At 36.6% G+C, this 24621-nt stretch overlaps 1 protein-coding gene and 2 long non-coding RNA genes across 3 annotated transcripts in view; all 3 read left to right on the forward strand.

Moving 5' to 3' along the window:
* The first annotated feature begins 690 nt into the window (after positions 1-690).
* LOC146463243 (uncharacterized) overlaps positions 691-24621 on the forward strand; it is a 90289-nt gene continuing 66358 nt past the window's right edge. Inside the window, exons 1-7 of the mRNA XM_085084823.1 lie at positions 691-799; positions 2341-2402; positions 2544-2605; positions 3203-3266; positions 4141-4184; positions 5215-5263; positions 6198-6217. Of these exons, the coding sequence (XP_084940949.1) occupies positions 778-799; positions 2341-2402; positions 2544-2605; positions 3203-3266; positions 4141-4184; positions 5215-5263; positions 6198-6217 (323 nt within the window). The 5' untranslated portion in view covers positions 691-777. The remainder of the gene's footprint in view (positions 800-2340; positions 2403-2543; positions 2606-3202; positions 3267-4140; positions 4185-5214; positions 5264-6197; positions 6218-24621) is intronic.
* On the forward strand, positions 7031-8925 carry LOC146463244 (uncharacterized). Its single transcript, XR_014856952.1, has 6 exons — positions 7031-7070; positions 7192-7223; positions 7605-7650; positions 8353-8399; positions 8524-8572; positions 8860-8925. It is a non-coding gene; the product is annotated as an uncharacterized LOC146463244 (long non-coding RNA).
* Positions 9966-11072, forward strand: LOC146463245 (uncharacterized). Its single transcript, XR_014856978.1, has 3 exons — positions 9966-10019; positions 10765-10796; positions 11026-11072. It is a non-coding gene; the product is annotated as an uncharacterized LOC146463245 (long non-coding RNA).

The following is a 24621-nucleotide window of genomic DNA, read 5'->3' on the forward strand; positions in this document are numbered from 1 at the left end:
CTTTGTTTTTTCTCCTTTCTTCTCTCCTCCGCGTTTTCTGAACTGCTTCTCGTGCAACAAAAAGTTCTCAAGTTTTCCCCGATCTCCTCTTATCAAAAGTCGGGTTGACATGAATTTCAACAAAAATAATAGATTCCAATTTCTCCCTCAAACAAAACTGGCAAATTGCACTCACAGGAAACTAGTCATTTGCTATTCTCGCCGACTTTACTCGGCATACGTTGCGTAATAAACGCTTGTTTAAAAAAAAAAAAAACCTCTCTGTAACACGCCTTCATTTCGTGTGCTCTCTTACGAGGGCACTATGCTCTTAGTTTTACCTTCGGATTCAAATAAACTCCTGAGCACATAACTTTATTTACGAAATAAAACAGTAGAAATGAAGGGAAAAACACAACACTGCTGCTACTGCTGCACTTTGGGTGTAATTTCACTTGATATTTATAAGAGCGGCTTAAACAAACTTTACTTTGTTGAAATGTAATTTTCCCAGAGTTTATGTTGAAATATGTTGACGTAAACATTAATACAGTTGTTTCATCTAAGAAATATAAGCTCCTTATATTATAAGCTCCTTATGCTCTGTTTCTTCAATCAAAAAGTTGCTGACCAAAAAGAACGCTATTGTGCACTAACAAGCAGACTTGGCGCAAGCATTTATAATTATGCTACGTCATAAAGGTAAATTTACTCGGAGTTTTCGGAAAACGTTGGAAAAAGCAACTCAGTGATTTAAAGCGTGACTATAAAAAAAGAGAGAAGCGAAAAGCTCAGGAAATGGCCTCTGACCGTCCATCAGGTTAGTGAGCACTCCTTTTAATGTAGTCAAATGTTAAAGGTTCTCAATTTTCGCTTTGATTTGGCGATTTTCCTCGATCGCCGACTTCACGGAAGCAAATTCGGATCCTGACGGAGAAAAAAGGACTTTGCCCTGCACTTTTCTCTGCAATGTTCGCCAACCTACATTTGTCGAACATAACATTTCCGAAGCCATTGATCCTATTGCGATAACTGGGAATTTTAAAATACAGTAAGGACGCAATGTGTTCAGGAGTTATCTTGTGATAAACACAGTAAAACTCCACCACTGCAAAATTCGTTATTGATTCCAATTCAATACATCACAAAACTTCCATGTGTTTTTAAAGACCGATGTAAGAACTTTAAACGATATATTTTACGGAAAGGTACACATTTATGGAAAGATGCAAACAGATTTTAGTTGTATTTAATTGTTTATTTTTTGCACCTGCTATGGTTACGCTATGGTTATGGTTACGTCATTCCAAGAATGTCTGGAACTTTAGAAGAGTCGTGCGCATGGAATTCCAAATGTCATTTAGATTAACGTCATAAAGGAGATTTACTCGAAGTTTTCGGAAAATGTTAATAAAAGCAACGCAGTGAATAAAAACACTAATCTCGTACCCAAAGAAAACGTTTTGGTAAAATCGATCATGTTCTCCAATCTGACTGGTCAATGAAAATAGCACAATGCAAGTCGCGTCTTGTTGCATCAGCCATTTTCGCGCCACTTTTCAGACCTTGCTTTGCACGCGCGTTGATGCAAGCCTTACAAAAAAAAGTCTATCTTGACACTTCTGTCTTTCTGTAGAAGCGTTTTCTTGTATTGATTTAAACAACTGCTACATCTTCTTACTAACGTACACTTTTTTTTTTATAGTGATTGCAGTAAAATTTTTGTTTGGTAATCTGACGCGTGCTAACTATTACGGGTAAAACAGCGCGCACACATTGGGTAACATTGTCAACAAAACTTTAGCGGCGGCTTTCTCCTTTCCCAGAAACTTGAAAACATGTATTTCCTTTTCTGAATACGGTACATAAAACTTTACCGACGTTTATAGCGATAACTGTTCTTGCAAAATCCATTTTGGGCAATTCGTGGAAACTGAACAAGATAAACGAGTGTTTACCGGGATTCGCTTCTAAAAAATCTCGAAAGCTTTTCTAAGTCCGAGAAGTATTTTTCAAATGTTCTTTTTTAACAACTGATGGAAGCTTCTGGGTCAAATATATCCGACGTTTTATCTATCTTGACAAATTTCAACGTTGTCGTTTTCCAAATTAATAAAAATCGATTCTTAGTAAACAAAATTGTGCAGGTAAAATGTTTTTTGGGGAACAAAATATTTTCGGCAATTTTGAGAAACGCTAGTCAGTATTGGTCTTCCAAGAGCGAGAAAATCTGGGTATGATATCGAATATTTCGAGTCGATATCGGTCTACAGTCGGTATCGTTTGCTCGTTACAGTTAAGAAAACTTAGAAGAGTCCATTGTGCCACCCTAAAATCAATAAAATCTGCTTTTATTTTTAGTTCGAAGAAATACTTTCTTTGAGATGGAAAAAAAGTTAGATTGCCAGGAACGAGAGAATGAGGTACGTACATTGTAATATTATAAATAAAAAATTGTAAAATGAAGAAATAATTTAATATTTCTTCTTCTTTCTTCTCAATCAATTGGTCATTTATATAATTATTTATATATTAATTAACTTTTTTTTTCATTTTTGATTTAGAAATTAAAGGAGAAGTTACAGTTAAAGGAAGAAAAATTGAGAATGGTGACCATGGAAACAGAGTAGGAGATTGTTGTTTCAATAATTTATTGTAATTAAAAGTCATTTCAATAACATTTTTTTGTATCCGTCGGACAGACCAGGTAACTACCAAAATGTTTAAATTAAAATTCAAAATAATAGTTTTCTTTTTGTATTTGAAGGTTCCCCTTCTCGTCGCCCGGGACACAACCGGTGGCAACTGACAATTGCAAGTCACTTCCTTGCCCCCTCCAAGCGTTTACATTGTAAAATATATACTTAGAGCACGAATGAGAGCAGCCAATCAGGTGTTTTAAAGAAACAAAGACAAATGTCAGCTTTCCTATAGGATAATTTAAATCGGTGTACCGATTAAGCGGGCCGAGTTGGCAAAATCTGACACACTGATAAAAAATCGGCCCTATTTTTAAAATCTGCGACAGTGTTACAAATTTTCACTCTACTCGTCTGTTTTACTCGTCAAGTAAGCTCTTAGTAGTTCTAATGAAAAATAAAAATAATTATTTCCGTACGAAGTGCTTCTTTACTCGAAGGACAGGAAGTAACCGCCTTTTAATGTCCTTTATACTTTATATATACTACTAACATATTTATACTACTAACCGCTTGTAATGCAGCATGCATTACAAGCGGTTGACTGCAGCCAAGAAAAAAATTCAGGCCGGAAAAGAGAAGGCCCAGGTTTGTACGTTAGATAAATAAGAAGCTTGATTTTTCCTCTTAAAAAATAATATACAAACGATGGGGGCTGGTAGAATGGTGTGAACTGGGTAAAATGGGGGAAAAGATGAAATTAGGAGATGAAAAATGGGCGAACAACAAACTGGAGAGAGAACGGTAAGAAAACGAAAAGCAGGGGTAACTAAGGGATAAGAGAGGGAACAGGGGTAAGAGGAAGAACGGAAGGATAAAGAAAGGAACAGAGGAAGGGGGTAAACCGGAAGGAGTGAAAATAAGAGAGACAAACGGAACTGGGGGAAAGAGGTCGGAACAAGAATAAAAGAGAGGACAGCGCGATAAAATATTTAACCGAAGAACCAGGGGACCACTGGTATATTGTGTGTACACGGGGAAAGATGCATAGAGTGGGGCCAATTAAATAGGTGGAGGAGGAGGTTTGAGGTGGGGTGCAACAAAAAACAGAGACTGGGAATCCAGGATGCGAATAGGGTATTGGGGTATTAGTTGGGGGGAGTCATGTGGGAAGGGGGACGAGGTTGTGGGAGATAAGGGGTTAGAAACAAAGAAGGGGATCGTATTGAAAGACGAAATAGAGATTACGGTTGAGAACAAAATGAAAAGAGACAATGAGACAGTGGTTAAGGGATAGTGAAGTATAAAAGGACTCAGACGATTAGGAATGAGAACGGGGCCAAAATTGGCGTACAGTAGGGAGGGGGAGGGGGGGGGGGGCTAGGGCAAACACCGTTTGTGAGTTAATGAAAAATGGACTCAGGAACTTTTTAGTCAATTTGAAAGTGTTGGGAATGAAATCGAGACATTATCCCTTCAGGTCACTTGTTTATAACTGCATCGATTTATGATCTGTCAACAGGCCGATTTAAAACTGCTGCGAGAAAGAAACACCGACTTCCACGGGTGAGTGTTCGCGTTTTCTTCTATCTACGGTTAGCCTTATATTGCTGAATATCTTGTTTCTATAAGCAGTATAATTAACTCTGTTCTTTATGCTCGTTATTTCTCTCTTTCACCAAAGATAAGCAGAATTAAATTATATGAAATTAGACAAAAAGAGGATTAAAATAAATCTTAGAAGTAAAAATGTATATTAAGACTCATTTGGAATTATCTTTTCTAGTATACTATAATGTATAATAATTCTTTGGATACGTCAGATTATACTTTGTTTATTTATTATAATTTATATATAAGAATTCTTTGGATATGTCAGATTATACTTTGTTCATTTATTATAAAGTACAGAAGTAATGAACATGTAAAAGTTTATATGTATTTTGTAGTAAATTGTGCTTAATGCGCCGTAATGTAACCGTAAGTAATCCAGGTGTAGAGTTGTGAATTGTTGTAATTGTAACAGTAATGTCATTAGTGTAAGTACTTGTAACATTGTAACATAACGCATAATAAAAATTTATTAAAAAAAAAATAATACAACAAAGTAAAGAAATACGAGCTGATAATTGAGAGAGATATAACAGGCTAGGACGAGACCATTTATTGTCTTATTTTTCATTGAAAAATTTAACAGTGTTATTGTATTACTTTAAAGGGGAAGTATCACGAAGAAGTTGATGTCATTTGAAAACCCCAAACGTTTGCCTGTCAACAGAAACAAGAAAACAATTGTTTTGTTATAAATAATCACCCCAGTGAAACAAAACTGTCAATTAGTGCCTCTATTCAGAGACAGAGTAGGCCGGTATGGATTGAAACTTGAAAAATAATTTTTTTTCAAGTTCTCGCATTTTTGATTCCAAAATGCCCTAGAATTGATCAAGAGATGTATCTTTCAAGAATTCAGTTGATTTCTTTCCTCTCGTTATTATAGAATTATTTTGTAGCTAAGTTACGGTCTTTTTTCACCATTTTTAAGAAAAGAGGTCAAAAACACCATGACACTTCCCCTTTAATTTGTGTTTCTTTCTAGGACACTTCATGAGCTGAAAATTGAAGGAAACAATATTGATCAAGAAGAGGTAATTGCCCTAAATTTAACAACAGAACTGAAGGCCCTCGGTCTCGATTCATTTAAAACGATACAAAAGTATTCATGTCTTTATCACGACCATCACCATTAGAGACAAAGTAAATATTGTCATCGTCTTCATGGTCATATTAATCATGATTAGCAAATTATTTCATTGCCATCTTAATCATCGTCATTGTCACCCGTCATCACTACGTGACCAAATTGAAACATCATCACCATCATCATTATTATCATTAATACTACTGGAGGTCCATAAAGGTTTTGAAATTGTCAGAACTTACTACATTACTTATAAGTCCTTCTTGATTGCAGGACGACAATGAACTATAAAAGCATATATACCTTTTGTATGTTGCTGTCTTCCTGCAATAAAGAAGGGGTTAGAGATAGATCACGGGAGGAGACCAGTTATGGTTGGTTATTTTTCAATGAAAAATGTAAACGTGCTATTGTATTACGTTGTGCTTCTTTCTGGGAAAGTACACGGTCTGATCACTTGATCAGAAAGTCATCGCTGTCATTTCGTCACCATCATCATCATCATCATCATCATCATCATCACCTCAAGTTATATAGAGTGTTTTCACATGACGTCACGGCGGCCATGTTGGTGTCCCAAAACAAAGAAATGGCGGCCATGTTGGTGTCCCAAACTAAACCTCTGGGAATTGAACTCTATTTTTATGCAAATACTTTCTTTTGTTTCAGTAAACCAATATGGCCGGTAGTCACGTGAATGAAAACACTCTATTCACACATAATTGACAAAACGTATTATATTAAAAAAATAACAACTTTGATTTACCCTCGGAGGTGTTTATAGCAAAAGTTCTAGTGACGCCGAGCATTAAACTTTACAAAAAAAATAATTTAAGTTGAAAATAACGTGGTTAATACTAATAACCCCTTCTTTATTGTAGAAAAAGAATGAAGTCAAAAGGTATGTACGGTTTTTATTATTATTTTTGTTAGCTCCGATGTTTAGAATCACTAATTGAAAAGATTGTGTGACTTAGATTGTATTAAGTTTAGCAACACTGAAAAAGAAATTTTAATTAAACTCAACTCTATGTTAATTGGAAGTTTTACTTATACATGGCATTATTACTCTGAACTATAAGCTCTCTGATTAGTTTTATTTTTTTGTGTTACACGTTCAATCATTGTACCTTTTGGAATGATTGCAACTAAACTAGAACAAATTTTCCAAACCTCTCAAAATGTTTATTCTAACAATCAGTTTAATATTGCTTAAAAAATCGTCTTCTTAAATTATACACTTCTATTTTTCCGCAGCGACATTGAGATTTTGGTCCAAAAAGTTGAAGATAAGAAGCAAGAGGTACCTGATGATGTCATTTACGCTAAAATTAACTGTTTTATTGTCTTAGTTTAAGTTTCACATGTAATCTTATTGAAACAAATTTAGCTCACGAAGTTCCTCCGAGAATAAACCAAATGGTTCAGTGTTGATCAGATTAGTTATCATGTTGATCCAAAACATTAAACGTTGGAAACGCGTTCTCATACATTTCATATCTCAAAGTGCTGGTCAATCAGCAGACTAATAGCATTTGCACAGAGTTTATAAACGTATTTAAAAAAAAAAACATGCTTCAATGCTGATATACAAACAGACGTCTTCTGAGACTGGTTTTACGATAGTCATTTTAGAATAATTCTAAAGCAGATTGGCACATTGTTTATTGATAATTTTTTTTTTTTTTTTTTTTTTTTTAACATAGAGGGAAAAGCGAAAGGCCTCTTTATATGAAGTGACCGAAAGTTTCCAGGTAAAAAGTTCACACTCTACATAGACCCTTCACTACATCACTAAAATCGTCCATCCAGTACTTCCTGCCCTCAAAGCTATTGTTCCTTTTTTTCTTATTTTCTATTTTACTCGATCAACAGACCGTGCTAGAAACGAAACAGCAGATGGAGAGGTAAATATATTGAACAACAACTCATTTTCTCTGGTTATTTTTAAATCTCGATTTGCGCTACTTATGAGTGAATACAAAACTTAATGTTCCATAGTATGGCTTGTTAATAATCTCAAATGGAAAAGACGAAATGGTAACCTTGTTAGGAGCATGGGGAATGACCTCAGGTTGAAATCTCGAAAACGGATTCGTGCTGATATTGTAAATACTGTTAGAAGCTTGTATCACTTGCAGGAATTGCTGTATTGATTCTATTTTTTTCTTCTCTTCTCTCTCTCTTCTTTTTCTTATATCTGTTTTTAAGATTGCCTGAGTAATAGTTTATCGACAGCCATTACCTAAAACGTTATGCTAATACTTTTCTTCCTCTTTTCTGAATAGTGAACTGAAACAAATGAAAAGTGAAGGAAAGAGCTGCAAAGAGCAGGTGGGTTTATACAAACTAAAACGGAAATAAGTTCCTTGCACTAAGAAGTCACGTGACCCACATCTCCAAAATTGCAAAGTTGCGTTTAAATACAGGAGGCCTGTTAATAAGTGGTCGCGTTTCGCTGGAGAATGTGGGGCTTTGACGTTTGAACTCTTACTAAAGTTCATATTTAAGTGCAACATTAAGCCGTGAAGAGGGAAATTTTTTTCTATTGAAGTTATCCACTCAGTGCTACGCTTATCTATTAATGCATTAACTGGCTTGTTGATTGATTGATTGATTGATTGATTGATTGATTGATTCATTGACTCACTGAATAAATGATAGGTTGCTTGCGTGTTTGGGATGGGTGATTGGTTCATTGATAGGCTGCTTGACTGATTAATTGATTGATTGCTTGCTTGATTGATTGATAGGTTGCTTGATTGATTGATTGATTGATAGGCTGCTTGATTGATTGAGTTATTGATTGATAGGTTGCTTGATTGTTTGATTGAATGCTTGATTGAGTAATTGATTGATTGATTGATTGATATGTTGCTTAATTGATTGATTGATAGGCTGTTTGATTGATTGATTTATTATTTGCTTGATTGATTGATTGATCGATCGATTGATTGATTGATTGATTGATTGATTGATTGTTTGTTTGTTTGTTCGAATGATTGGTTTGATCACATTTCATTTCCTCTTATTTAGGTCTCCAAAGTGCAAAAAGGACTTGATCATCACGAAGAGATAAAAAAGTAAGTGGATTTTTTTTGTATGTGCTTTCATCTGACCAAACGATTGCATTGGTCTCACTGCTCCTTTGACTGCCAGTGATCCTAAAGTTTATGGACGAATAAGCTTGATTTTTTTTCTGTTTAGGGAACAATTGGATATGAACAGCGAGCTTCAAAAAGAGAACGACCAGTTTGTAAGTCTCCTCTTAACTTATATGACCTTTAATTATTTTACTACATGAGATACCACAATCGTTCCAAATCTTAGGACTGAGATATCGCGTAGAAAGAAAAGTATAAATCTGTTACGATCAGCGATGTTGAGAACACCAAGCGCGACGATTTAAAGAAAGTACAAACGTTGGAGTATAAAAATAGTTACACACTTGTGCAGCAGACAGCAAATGTTCTGGTTAAAGTTCTTCGGAGGACAAGTTTCGCCTTCACTGTTTTAAGTGCTTTCTTGTTTAATTTGTTTTAGACTGCGGCCTTGGATGAAGAGAACAGGAGAGTGGAGGTACCTTACTATGGCTACACTAGATGTTGAATAAACTGCTGCGAAAATGCATAAAAAATCAGACCACTCCTAGACCTCAAACTAAAGAAACACCATTTCCGTATTTGTGCGATGAATAAGTTTTGAATTCGGTAGATTGAAAGAAGAACAAAAAAACAAAAAAACAAAAAAAAAAAAGAAAAAGGAAAAAAACAAGCAAAGAAGAAAACAAAAACAACGACAAATAAAAAATGGTTATTCCCAAAATATAGCTGTAAGCTGTCAAAAAGTCATTTGTTTTGTCACATATATACTGTAAAATTCCGAAAATAAGTCCCGGGACTTATATTTTTCAAAGGACTTTTTTGAGGGGCTTCTTTCTGGAAGGAGCTTATATTCGGAGGGGCTTATTATAGGAGGTATTTTTGCGTTCCAGATTTGGGGCTTCTATACGGAGGGTCTTATTTCCGGAATTTTACGGTATGCTATGATATTGCTGTACCACGCTTCCACGCTTAGAGGTGAAGTGAAAACCAATGGAGAACTCGCTCGCAGACACAGTTTTCCCGCGCTTTAGGCCAGTTTCTTGTAGCTGTTTTGAGTTCTGATTGGCTCATCAGGTTGCAAACGTTTGTTATGATTGGTTGAAAGAATTTGAATAGGTTTCTATTTAACATAACTAAACAAAAGACCACCTTATGTTCTGATGAATTTCTTCAAGAATTGATATAATTGATAAGAAAAAGTCTTTTAGATTCAGTTTCGGAGCATGTACCTTCTTTTGATGTCATTTTCTTGATTCTAAAACCAGCAACCACTCTAAAAATCGAGGGACTTGTTTTGATTGAAAACTACACAGACTATATGAACAGGGAAAACATTTTTCTTCTGTTACCTACAACTGTCAAAGAGAAGCCCGCATGAAATCCTTCTTACATGGCTAAAACAATTATTCAAACTGACTTATTTTTTTTCTACATCTTGCAGGTATTGAAAGCACAAATGAAAAGGTAAATGGAAGATTGGCGAAATTTTAAAATCCTCTTTCACTCTTTTCGTGTAAATGTAAGGTATGCTTAACTACTTGTGTTTGTCTTTATAGTGAGATGGCAGGAATGCTCAATAAAATGGAAAACATGCGTAAGGTATTGAAACTATGAAAGCTTCTAGTTTTGGTCACGTCGCCAGGAGTTGGGAAAATGCAGCATTTTCTTGTTTATGGTTCATTCGTGGATAGATCCAGCCTAGTTTCCAAGCCTTAACGCTGTCAATACAGGAAGCGAGCTGCGTTACAGGCATGGGTTCGAGATGTGACGTCACCTTTATTAGTAAATATCGACGAAGACTGGAAGCCAGGCTTAGATAGCGCATCGCTTTGTCTGGATTGAGCAAAATAAAACAAATGGGTACGGGATTTCAGGAATGTAGGACTGTGATGTCCGGGAAAATTAATTAAATTAGTGGATACAATGTATCATTGTAGACGGATTTCTGTAAATATTTGACAAATTTGCTAAGAGTATGATTAAAAACAGTGAAGTACGAAACACTGATTAATCAGCGCCACGCTAAAGTGGACTCTGGCTTTAACGGCGCGAGGCGACACAAAGTTATGAGTGGTATTTAAAATTTTTTATTGCTTGATATAAAACCTGTGCTAAAAAGCACATACGTTGCTTTGCCACAACAGCAACCGAAAGATGAATCATGGCCTTGCTACTTAGGTATTCTCTTAATATCCAATCTAAAATCACCAGCCCGTCTGTGATCCACGAACCGCTATTCTCAAAGAGGATGGTAAAGACTTTTGATTCTAGCAGGAGGCTATGATGCGTGAAAAGTATTCTTCTCGTAAATAATTTGTTTGTTTGTTTGTTTTTATTTCCGCAGTCACTTTCTCTGGAAATAGATGAACTTAACAGGTGAAAACAATCTTTTCATGCATCAAATCCATTAGCTTGATTTTGTTTTAATCACAACTTCGCGGTTATTTTAAACATCCCTGCACAAACTGAAAATGAATTTTAATTAAGGACGCGACTCTATGGACATCCCTGCACAAACTATAAAAAAAATTTAATTAAGGACGCGACTCTATGGAAAGCAAATAATCGATACACTTACACCATAATTATTATTATTTCAATTTAGGCAGGGCACGAGAAAAGCTGAGGAGTTCGCCGTTTGGCGACAACAGGTGAGAAAGAACGAAAGAAATGTTACTTCAACAAACCTCGTTGTTGTTTGGAATTTTTAAGTTTTTAACTCAAAATAAGAAATTCAGTGAGTACTGGAGAAAGAGTCGCAAAGGGCATTTATCCTGAAGTTATTTCACACGAAAAGTACGATGAAATACAATACATGAAACAGACACAAAATACCAGGACATTAATTTTTGTAAGCCCTTTTTTGATGGATTAGCGAGACAGGCCCAAAGCCGTATTAGCCATGATTTCAAAAGGTCCCTTGCGATTCATTATGAAAAGTACATTAATTTTTTAATTTAAGATCAATAATCTTATTAGTCCTTATTAGTCTAACTGCTATTTTCTTTTCAGGCTGTGAACAAAATATAGGTAAGTTCAATAAAGTAGAGGATCTAGCTAGCTAAACTATTGCATCAATGCCACAATGATTATTTTTTGCAGTGACTGTAGTAAAGTGAGAGAGCTGGCGTAACTAAGCAAAACTTGTTGCCCTTTGTGAAGTTCCACCAGCTCACTGGAAGGAATGATAAGGCCAGTCATAATTGATTAGATTTCAGTTTATGATTAATTCGGGTGGGGAATTTTTACAAATAAGCAGGTTTGCTGCTGGCGTACAAGAATTTGCTATTAAACAGCTCCTTTAAATTCTCTAAAAATTGATGTATCCTGATTTACACTGTTTGTGACTAGTTCGGGTTGAATTACACTACAATTCTCAATGTATAATAAATATTGTAATTAAAATAGTAAGGATTGCCAAACACAAGCGGCTGAGAAGTCTTTGAACTCTTTGAGAACTGAGAGATTTTTAATATTAGTTTGAAATACTTTCGTGGACAATCTGTGAGAAAGATCGTTTTTCTGTTTTCTCTCTTACAGTGAACTGACAGAACTTAAAACAGTTCTTGAACCACTGCAGGAAGTAAGTATTGAGAATACATTCATTCATCAGTAATATGTAAACTAAATCACGCGAAGAGCTAAGAAACTAAAATCATGAGTACGATACTAAAGTCTGCACTGCGCAATCTTTGCATCTCACGAAAGAATCAAAATGTTTTATGCCTATACCGAAAAAAAAAAATAGAAATTCTGGACTAAGTGCGAGTCTTCCTCATTCTATATTATTACCACGAGTAATTTTTGAAAAAGCCAATTCCATTAACACCAGTCTTCTGCAACAACCGGCTTCCACACCACCCTCCCACAGTTAGCCTGAACTGTCCCCACACTACCCTGTATGGGATCTGCATTGCTACTGTCCCTCCCTTGAGATAGAGACCAAACGATAACAAGATAAGTCAATTACCAGAGGAACTTAACTTGTAATGTATAATGTCGCTTGCTCATAATGTGCGGAAGTCTGCATACGGAGTAAATTGAAATCAGCGTAGTTTTCTTGTGATAAGATGTACACTTCAATTAATGACATGTTATCTCCTCACCAGTTTCCAGCAAAAAAGAAATCCAGGAAATCCAGAAGAGTTATCAGAATGCTATGCAGTCTGTTATGCTGCCGACGTTAATTGTTGGACCTTGTTTTATATCAGAGTGTAAACAATGTGCTGTTTTGTAAATTAAATACCGTGTATTTTTTTCTACATAAAACTGACGTGAACAATTTGCATTCTTGTTTTAACGAACTAAAGTAAAAAGTACACTCGTTTTCTTATGTGTTCAGATAAATAAATATTATATTTATTTTTTTATCTGAACACATAAGAAAACGAGCTCATTTTGACACTTTGAGCTGGATTTCGATATTTGACCTTTCGCAAATATTGAAAGATCAGTTGGTCTTATTCGGAACTGAAAACTCAGAAATGGGACAGATTGTCGACGTTTCGGGGGGAATGTGCGGTAAGGCGAGGGAGAAGGAGGAGGGGAGGAAGGAAGGGGAGGGTGTTGGACTGCGGGAGGAGAGGGAGAGGGTTCACGGTCTGTCCAGTCCAGAAAGATGGGCTGGGCGAGGGGGGAGAGGTCTGGAAGTGTCTAGTTCCCAGACCATGACGCGCATAAAATAACGCAAGGTCCAATTTTAGATCATTGACTTGCGTGATTTCCATGTAGAATTAAGAGAAACAAAGTGAAGGAAATCACTTCCTTCGAGCAGAGCCGAGGCGAGTCTTACTTGCCCTGTATACAGCGTTTAGCTCTCCATACAAGAAGGATAATATCCAGCTCGCTAGCGATTATGACGTTTGTGTGCTTCGTATCATTGCATCAAACATGCTATGTTATGGCATTTAAAAGCGGATTGTGATGTTCAGTTACTACGAAGGTCTATCTCTAAGAAAATTAAACTGTGATTCCCTTACGAAAGTCGTTGCTAGGTCCTTCCGTAAACCGGCCAATTGCTCAAAACAACAACTGAGTAAGAAACATCAGATATGACGCCGAATTTCTAAGATAAAAAGGCGGTATCGATTCACGTGTGCAAATAATGAAAACTGATTCTTTGAAAAAAACCTCGCACAAAGTGAGATTAGTTTTTTGTTAATATTTCTCAGTTGAAAGAGTTTCTTGTCTAACCTATCTAAGCTGCGTCGATAACAGTAAAAATGAAAGTTTATTAGGTTTTAAACAAAAAAACAAAATAATAAAAAGGGCTATAAAACGGCAAACCCCTCCTTCATTTCACACCTTTGTGGGCGTGAGATCTAAATTAAGACGCCATTCAGTCGTGGCAAGTTGTTGACTCAAGCGTGTTCTGAAAATAAAAGGCCTTAAAATTCCATAATCAAGTTCTAATTTGTTTAACGGGGTTTATTCTAAAAGCTAACCCAATAGGCCATTTCCGAGTTGCTGTGAACCTCACTATGAAAGCGAGGCTAAGTGCAAAACTTTTCATATGAAAATTACTTTTGTTTGCATATGAATGAAAACTAATTTTCACAACGAAAACTTTTCACTTAGCCTCGCTTTCATAATGAGGTTCAGAGCAACTCGGAAATGGTCCATTTTATCGAAAAGGGCCGTAGAAAAAGACACATGTTGTTTGTCAGTTGTTTACGCTCTGATGGTTGATTGACAACTGAAGGTGAGAATCGCCTGGCCACGCCCCCTTTATAACGGAACTTATTTCCCACTGAGATTCAAAAGAGGTCAACAAACTTGATCTTAACTGGTTTATACTGGACAGCAATCAGCTTTTGATGCAACTCCAATGGTTCGTGGTGATACTCTAAGAGGAACCACTGAAGTAACTAAAACAGAAAGAGAGAAATTAAAACGTCTGTCACTGAAAAATCCCACAGAAATTATGTCGCATAAATTATCCCGAGTATTTCGTGGCAAAAGCCACTTCTGGAGTTTACCTTTACGTTAGGAAACGAATAATAATTTTCGTTTTCCCTCTTACAAGTTTAAGGTGACTCGACCCAGTTATTTTTTGGCGTTACCCTCGTACTTTGAAGCTCTCTGGTATCCCCACCTTTACTTTTATCGTAAGTCTAACACATAGAATGGATAACACATAGATCAATCTACAATATAGCAAAAACATTTTGGCGATCGGAGTAAATGTCACGTGGTTATAGTGCCACGCCCCTTTGAGGTCTGAGTCGAAATTCTGCTGTTGCCGGCTTTTTTTCGTGAAAAAATCTCGACTACATATAGTGCGCATTAGTGCCTTGCGCTGAGCAGAGTTTCACCAAAATTGCAAAGACCCAATTCGAGAAATTCAGCGCTTTCCAAATTTAGGTGATAATTTATGCAAAAATGATAAGCAAACTTTACACGATTATATCTAATAAAATATGAGATTTATTCCTTTATTTTGGAGATCTTTATAACAGATGGATCCTTGCAAGTCAGCAAAAAGCTTAAGGGCCTTGTAAATGCGCGCGATTTCGAGCAAAAGCGAACGTATAGAAATTATAGTTTTAGCTATTTGTTGACGTTTGTCAGCGTTTGAGAGTCCTTCTCACAAAAAAAAGCATTTTCTGCAGCGACAAGGGGTGTCCAGCCCACTGAACTTCATGCAATGTAATTCATGAGCACAAAGCTAACTGAGAGCAATTACAAAATTAAAAATAACGATTAAAGACAATCGAGATTTGGTTCAACCTGATATTTAAGTTAGTTTTTCTTCCTTTGACAATCACATGCAAGTTTTTAACAAGAGTTGTAAACTAGGACATTCCTTTCATACTTTGTAGGACCAGTGATTGCTTTTTTTCTTGGTACAAGTAAAACTTGAACCTTAAAGTTGCTGAATCTCATGAGCTGTTTGATCCTAACCTACTGGCCCACAAAATTTCTTTAAAGATTTTAGACAATCAATAGGAACCGCTTCTGGAAGGGTTTCATTAAATAAAAGAACTAAAAAGGTGTTGCTTTTGGTTTAGTGTTCAGCAGCTTACACGTGTAATTAAGAAAGCAAAGAAAGTTCTTAAGTAATCTTCTATCAATTTGGGCTTTTTGCCTTTGCTTTAATTTTTATTAGCTTCAGGGAGCCTTGAAAAGGTGAGATTACATATTCTGAACACCCCAGCCCCCTCCCCCTTAGTCGAAGCTTGAAGAGCATTGAAGCTACAAAAACAGAGATTATAATTATAGTGCGTCTAAAACTGTCTCCTTCGAGGTAGGAAAAGAGGGACGATGATGTCATCTGACATAAAATTTCGTTATTAGTTCTGAAAACTTTGTACAATTTTAAAAGGACCAATCGGACAAAACAAAGGTGCGTATCCAGATGGCTGTAATCAGAAAAATTTAGACAATTTAACTATTAAAAGCTGACTGTACAGCTGGGGCTGTATACTGTATATCTGTCCAATTTCTCAAGCAAACACTGAAAACTGATTCATTAAAAAAAAATGAGATTACTTTTTAAAAGATAATTATCAGTTCATAAAGTTTTCTTGAATAACTTAGAGAACCCGCGTCGATATCAGTAAAATTGGAAGTTGGTCTATTTCCCATTGAAGGCATGATGAAAACGATGACGTCAGGATGCGACGCTGAGATAATAATATAATAATAATAATATATAATTAAGCATTACACTAAGTCTCAATGCTTTACAACTCTATAAAAATGCCAATTACAAATGTGAGAAAAAGTACATATATATATAAAAGAAACTTCATAGTCATATTAAAAAACCTACTCTAATTGATAAAATTTACGAAATAAATATGTCTTAACTGAAGATTTAAAAGAGTTCAATGTCTCGGACTTCTTTATTTGAAGCGGCAAGGAGTTCCAAGCATTGGCAGCATAGATTCAAAGGCGGTCAATAGACTCTTATCATAATCTGGTTTATAATGGACAACAGTCAGCTTTAGGTGCAACCCCAATGGTTCGTGGTGATATTATAAGCGTAACCCTGAAGTAATTAAAACAGAAAGAGAAAAATAAGAAAATGAATGTCAATGAAAAATCCCTCAGAAATCATGTCGCATAAATTATCAAGAGCATGTCGTGGTAATAGCCAATCAGAGTTGATTCCTCCAGCTTTACCTTTACTTTAGGAAACGAATAATAATTTTAGTTTTTTCTTCTTACAAGTTAAAGAATATCTTGTAACGTTGTATTATCTAGTCTCTTGTCGGATTTTGCCTTGTAACTGCGTTCGACGTATGAAGAACGCTCCCTAATACGGATTTGAGTTGAGATTTTATGGGACTTGTCATGGATGGGTCGATGGATCTTGGGACGCACATCTGGTATCCCCCGTAGATTTTTTTGCAGGGGCAGATGACATCACAAAGAGAGAGTGCCTGGGATGGAGATTCACCTGGTAACATCGAACGCACTCTTTAATCTACGATTGTTACTAGTCTAATTGTATTTACACGTAAGTTTGTCCATGATTTCTGGGTTCATTAGATGGTCATTTTGTCCGACCCTTCATTTGTTCGTCCGTCCGTCAGTCCGTCCGTCCGTTCTTTTGCTGGTTCCCTTGTTCGTTCACTAAATTATTTTAATAATGCCCATCTGTAAAGCAGCCCATTAGAGCTTAATCCAGCATGCTAGAGAAAAAGAAGGATACTGAAACACGATAAACAACGGCGTTGCGTTAGACGTCTCTTTTCCCCTTCAAGGAAGAAAATATGCGACGTCTGTACGCAGGCTGCAACAGACTGGACTGACTAAAAACACAAATGCAATTGAAATCGAGGCAGTAAATATTTAACTTGAGTTGACACATATATTTGTGCTTGAATGAAAATTTGACTTGTCTACTAAAATTGATCGAAAGAAGAGCTAACTTCATGCAAATGAGAGGCATGTTTACCTCAAAATCCACTCTCTTCAGTTAAAAGCAGTTTTGGAGCCACTAAAGTTGGAATTATTCACGCTATAAGAAACGAGGTGAGTTTCACTATTTTACTTTATTCCGAACAAGAGGTAGAATGGTTTCTTTTAGAAGAATATCAACCGTTTTAGGGGTAGGGTTTGCGGCCGGATGGTTTCAAAAACTCCAATTAGTTTGTAGCAAACGTCGTTTCCTGGTGAATTTGCTTCGGGGCTGTTGAAAGGCTGAAGCATTCAGACAAACCTTGCATGAAATAAATAATTTTGTTCCTGTCTATTGACACTGCGGTAAAATTTCAGTCCAAGAAGATCACTGTTAGTTAGACCAGACGATGGTCTAAGACGACCTCTTAGTTGAGCAGCGACTTAAATATAATTATGGTGAATAAATAGCGATTTCAAATACTTGTCGAACAAAAATTGACGATTTTGCTTAAAAAAATGGAATATAAAGAGAGATGTTGTATTCCACATCCCACGATTATGAAACCAAAATGTATCTTCTTTCCCAACGCGAGTCAAACCCATGACGTTCTCTACAATGCATGGTCGGTCGCTTACCACAGATCGAGTTACAGCGGGACGTAGAAGGCTGGATCATTTAGTAAAATTTTAAATTAAGCAAGGGAAGATTAATTTTACAAAAGAAATCGCCCAGCCAATCAATTAAGTCAGCTCTTTAACCCCTTGTAAAATAACTGAGAGAATATAACAAATTATGAGTCAAAGTTCCTCTTTATTAAGGCAGATAGCTCGATTTTTTAAACAACGATTTTAAGCACCTGCTATCGTCAGTAGTTCCTTGTTTATACTTAGAAGACAGATTTTGGGAAAGTTCGGTGTGACTCGATGGATAGCTGTCCGATTTGTGGAAGCAATTTTCTTTTTTAATAAAACTATCCAGCAACGGTCAGAAAGATTTGGTTCTTAATGAGTCCGTTGAGAGTAAATAGCGATAAGTTCGAGCACTTGTCGAATGAAAAAGTGACGGTTTTGCTCAAATAATGAAATATAAAGAAATGTGTAGTATTCCACATGCAACGACTTTGAAACAAAAAATTATCTTTTTTCTCAACTTGAGTCAAACCCATGACGTTCCCGACAATACATGGTCGATCGCTAACAACGTGAACTACAGGGTGACATGGAAAGCCGAATCATTTAGTACAAATTTTAAGGAAGGAAAGAATAATTTTTAGAAAAGTAATCGTTTAGCTCATCAGTTAACTCAGTTGTTTTACCGCATACATGTCATTCAACCAACTTATCTTTTGAATTTGAAAATACCCGACAATGCTCAGAAAGATTTAATTTATTAATAATATTAATAATAATAATATGTCATGCTCCTTTAGCTTAAAGAAAAAAAATCTTCCACGACAAATATCGAGTGTGCGATGATTTGCGCGAACTTCGATGTCCTCGCCATCAAAACATACAAATTGACGAAGGATAAAACCAACCAAAGAAATTAGACAACCAATCAGGTTCTTGCTTTCACCTTATGCCATATTATCTTTTGGCAGGTGATCTTGTTGATGTCATCAGTGTGGACAGTCTTCAAAATGCGTTAACAAAGCATAGTTTTAATACCTTGCATAAAATTTGTCAAGTTTCATATGCATCGAGATTAATCTGCATATACCCTACAGCTATTGCATGTGTGCAAAAAAGGGTCTCAATGGGGTTTACCGTTAGACGTCAAACAGCCTAAAATCTATGGAACGCCAACACTGTCATATGTCTTTCGATGTGTTTTATGTGCAGACGTCACGTCATTATGTGCACTGAGTTATTTTGCGTTTTAATATTGAGGCATTCCCCTTTCATGTGTGGTGTATACACAAATATATTACGTGCAAACTTCGTTAAACGCACTCTACTTCCCATATCATATGCTTTCTTTAATATATACAGTGCAAGTGTCAGTATGTGCTTTCAAAACGTCGCATTTTCTTGTTATTTTACCATGATTTTTAACTTGTGTGTTTATGGTATTGCTATGACCATATATGGACACTGGTATACCTAATGCCTTACGAAACATCTGCGAGACATGTATTTGATGTCTAAAAGATAAATCAAGTGTCAATGCGTTTACGCCAGAACATCAATTTGGACACTCTCCAGATCGAATTGGAATATGTAAATGTTGGTTTTCGAGGAGAGCGGAAAACCGGAGAACCCGGAGAAAAACGTAGATGGGAAACGACGAGAATCAACAACAAACTCAACCCACGCATGACGCCGAGTCCGGGTATCTGGCGGCATTAGTTTTGTCCTTTTCTCCTTGTAATTTCCTGAAGGACTTTACCGTGTCTAAATAAAGTTATCTTTTCTTATATTTGGTGGGAGGCGAGTGCCCTCACCACTGCACCATCCCTGCTCCCCTCCTTAATAAGAGAAACCGAATATAAGAAAACAACTGAACAAACCCAAAATATGAATTATTGTAATAAATTAATAGAACTGTCTAGTTTAGGAAATGAAATATAACTATAACTTAGAGTGCTACTGTAAGACTAAACGACTGAACCACCCCCTCCCCCTTTTTTTTTTTTTTTCATTTTTCCCTATTCTTAGCTTGCAACAAATTATACGAGGAGAAGGAACATGGGCGAGGACACTGCTGAAGATTCTTCTTTAGAAAAGGAGGAAAATGCGCGGTCAAAGTGGTCAAAAGTTTTACTCAGTGAATTTATTGTGATAGCAACCATCAACATTTTCACTCTCGTCGCCTTTGCAAGAAATCGCCACTTACGCAAGCGCACTACGTATCTGATAATAAACCTGACTGTGGCTGATTTACTGGTGGGAGCAGTGTCGGGACCACTGGCAACATTCGTCCCAGATTTGGATCGCGGAAATGGTTTCAGCTGGCAAGAATTCGTCACTTCAACCTCGATTTTCATATTTCCCCTTGCTTCTCAAGCCAATCTTTCGTTAATTTCTTTAGAGCGGTTGCACGCCACACTTTTCCCGTTTAGGCACTGTTTAATTGAGAAATGGCTTTACTCCAAAGTTATTATTGGCAACTGGCTGATATCTTTGCTTTTGGCATTCCTGATGTCTGTTCTTGACATGCTCGAATTAGTTTTAATTTTATATTTATTTCTATGTTACACTTTTCTTACCCTTCTTATCATAACTGTGTCCAATGTTATTATTACCATGAAAGTCAAAAGTAACCCTCCTCCGCAGCATTTTAGTGCAGTTGCCTCAGAAAGGAAATTGTCAGTAACCTTAAGCATAGTTACCGTCGTGTCTATCGTTTCAATTCTGCCCGCATCTATTTGGGTGGCAATTGAGGATCACATATTCAGTGAAATGTCTCTTGCAGTCGTTCACATATACGAAACGTTAGTGCTGTTATATTATGCCAATTCTATGGTCAATCCATTGATATATGCCATAAGAATGCAAGAGTTTAGGAAAGCTGTTAAACAGCTTTGTGAAAGGACTGCAGAGACAAGGGGTGTCCAACCCACTCAACTTCATGCAATCTAGTGCATAAGCACAAAGCTAAAAGCAATAACGAAATAAAAATAACGATTAAAGACAATCGAGATTTGGTTCAACCTGATATTTAAGTTAGTTTTTCTTCCTTTGACAATCACATGCAAGTTTTTAACAAGATGTTGTAAAGGACATTCCTTTCATACTTTGTATAACGTAGAAACCAGTGACTTTTTTTTTCTTGATACAAGTAAAACTTGAACCTTAAAATCTTATGAGCCGTTTGATCCTAACCTACTGGCTCACAAAATTTCTTAAAAATGTTTCAGACAATCAATAAGAATAGCTTCTGGACGGGTTTCATTGAATAAAGAGCTAAAAAGGTGTTGCTTTTGGTTTCAGTTTACTGTTCAGCAGCTTACATGTATAATTAAGAAAGCAAAGGAAGACCGTAAGTGATCTTCCATCGATTTGGGTTTTTGTTTTTGTTTTATTTTTTTTTTAGCTTCAGGGAGCCTTGAGAAGGCGACGCGGCAACATCCCCCCCCCCCCCCCCCCTCATTAGTCGAGGCTTCAAGAGCATTGAAGCTACGCAGAGATTATATAGTGCGTCTAAAACTGTCTCCTTCGAGCCGGTACGAAAAGAGAGACGATGATGTCATGTGACATAAAATTTCGTTATTAGTTCTGAAAACTTTGTACAATTTTAAAAGGACCAACCGGACAAAACAAAGGTTCCAGATCCTGATGGCTGCATTCAGGAAAATTTAGAAAATTTAACTAGCGAAAAAAAGCTGACTGTCCTGCTGGGGCTGTATACTGTATATCTGTCCAACTCCCCCCCCCCCCCCCCCCCCCCCACAAAAAAAAAAGGATGGGGAAGCTTATAAGTAATACACAAAACTTTAAAGAGTAAAATTTGTGTTTACAGTAGGAATGCTCAAATGTAAAGTGACTGGCAAGCCCATGGGGTGGGGGGGGGGGGGGGGGGGTACATGTATTTTGCCTGTAATGCCTTTTAAAAAAAGGCATGTTTCATGCTTCATGTTGGTGTCTTAAGCCTTGTGTGGCTCAGGAAAAAGGGCAAGCAAGGCTCAAGAAGGCCTTTTCTTTCCAGGCTGCATACCTCACAGGGGTGAAAATGGGCTTAAGCTTTGTTTTAAGCCAAGTGAATAAATGTTTTTTTCTCATTCAGTGACAAAGGCATGTTATTGATTGAATTACTACAGTGTAGTTCAGATGTTCTATCCCTGTAAGCTAGCAGACTCGTGGTAGCTAGGCCATTAAACTAGGTTTATAGGTCAATCATCCTGCATACTGCTTGGATTTGAATGTTGATGAATAGTATACAGTACATGTGAAAGAAATGTGATGTTATGTTTCAAGCTTTAGTAAATAAACGATAGATGACACATAACATGTATTTGTTTTTTTTGGCAAATGACATGGGCATACTCCAGAAAACGAAAATGTAATATTGGCATTATCTGGTCCACAAGCCTTCTGCAGCTTAACAAACCTCAAAATAGAAGAATCTGTGTTGACCTCATTGTTTACATTTTCCCTCATTAGCATATTATTATGAAACAGTATGCTATGAACAAATGGGACATAATAAACTAAAAAAAATCGCTCACATCTAGCAATCAGGGTAAATATCTGTGAGAAACATTCTACAAAAAATTTACTTTGAAAAACTGTCAAAATTACAAAGAATGTTTGACTGGGTCGCAAGAGCTGCCACCAGCCATAAATTCTTTGTAAATTCTTGACATTTTTTAATTTAATTTCTCATTTTTTTGCCTTTAGGTTTTAAGTTTGTCAAACTCTTTCAATTTACAGGGTACATTTATTTCTAACTTAGCAGTTTTGTTGTTTATGCTTAATCAGTGTATGCTAAGGTGGGTGAATATGTAAATAAAGACCCTCCTGTAGCATCAACGAATATGCCATTAAAGTTGTCAATGTTTTCCTCGACTATTTTTAATCATTAGCTTTCGATAGCCTGTCTGCTACAATCAATACAAGAATGTCGGACGTTTGAATCTAATGGCCATAGCAACAGTAAAACAATACCAGCTGATAACAACTCATGCCCACTGCCAAAACAATATAGCACACAAAGTAATTCTGACTCGAAAAAAAAAAGTAATTCTGACAATTTCAAATAAACTTTGACTTTGACGCTTTTAGCATTCTTGTCAAGGACCGTTTAACAATTGTATTTTAGTTCTTATTTTATGCGTACCACTTTGCAGAATTTAATTTTTGTTTTGTTTTATTTTTTATGCATCATAAATTATATCTGTCGAAGGTAGCAGACAGGCTGACAAAAGCTTATAATCTTTTACAAATCATTTTAACCAGTAACTACCACTCTATGTTTGTTAATGGGTAATAATATTTATGCATTAAGTTCGGCACATGAGAGGAGCAGCATCTGAATCAGCTGCTGCTCCAGTGTCGCATTAGATGCAGCAGACCCTGTCAAAATAAACAATGTTTGCAGTGCCAAACTGATTCAGATGCTGCTCTTTTTCTGCACTTAATTCATCAATCAAGTTCAGCACAAGAGTGGAACAGGCCTTAACCAAGCAGTATTGTAACAGGGGCTCTCCCAAAGTCCTCACAGACTGTCAGAGCTACCGGTCCACCAAGAATGCCTTGACATTAATATCATTAAGAGAGAGAATATTAATACTCACAACATGAATACGTCTGGGAAAACGTTTCTTCGTTTTTACGGTGATCAACCCAAAAGTATGTCAAAAGACTGTCTCCAAGGCAACAAGGGTACTTTCCCTCTCCACGGAACACTTTCTTAAAATCATAAACATGTATCAGTGACATCTATAATCGCCACGCTATTTTTGTTGTCTTTCTTACAAATGATACCACGTTCCTCGAATCACCGATTGGTCAGTTTGTATGTAGTTGAGTAAATCCTTCGGTTTTCTTATAATCCATCCAGCTCCATTTCGCTCTGGGGATCTCTGGGGATACGTTGGAGAGGTAGCATGGCGGCTTTCTACTGTTGCAGAGCCGGCCAGCGTTTCGCGGCCTTCCAACTTATTTACGTCTGTTTTCTGTAACCTCCAGAGAGCAGTTAAAAGTTGAAGATGTCGTGACCTCCAGAGAAATACATTTCGTCCTCAGCAAGACACCATCTTGAATGCAGATAAGGTACTGCTGCGAGTATTAAACCTCGTCCTGAAGACGACTTTCTCCCTTTGCTGCAAATGCTGTAATGGAATGGAATGGTGGAATGAAACCAGCAAAAGTAGAGACTCGTTTGAAAGAACTTGACACTTCACACTGGATCATTATTTCTAAAAGACAAATTTCCCAGGAGGAATTAGCAATCCTCGTTATACAGCTATTTCAATTAACGTTGTCGGATCAAAATAAAGCTAAAAGACAAGACCGCAATGTTTTGTGGGATTATTTTTTATGAATAATTTCATCAAAATCATCCCTGCACGTGCAGGTCATTGTACTGCTAATTACAACCTATTGTTTTCTCCAGGCATGACTGATTTTGATGAATTTATTCATAAAAATCCCACGTAAACTTTCGGTCTTGTCTTTTAGCTTCATGCTTTGAACCGACAACGTTTGTTGAAATGACTGTATCCCAAGACCAACTGAGATAAAGCCAAGTTTCGCTAGTCTGTAGGATGACCCCTGACGCTAATCATGGGTGAAAACCGTTTTATTTGTAGAAAGTCAAGCGCAAGTATCACATTACTCAGGCTGAACGGTAGCCTCATGGGTAGAGATTTTTGCAGAGCTCCTTGGGACACCACTGGCTTTAAAAACC

The sequence above is a fragment of the Pavona decussata genome, unplaced genomic scaffold (assembly GCF_977016875.1).
Source record: "Pavona decussata unplaced genomic scaffold, jaPavDecu1.1 SCAFFOLD_180, whole genome shotgun sequence".
Classification (NCBI taxonomy): Eukaryota; Metazoa; Cnidaria; class Anthozoa; order Scleractinia; family Agariciidae; genus Pavona; species Pavona decussata.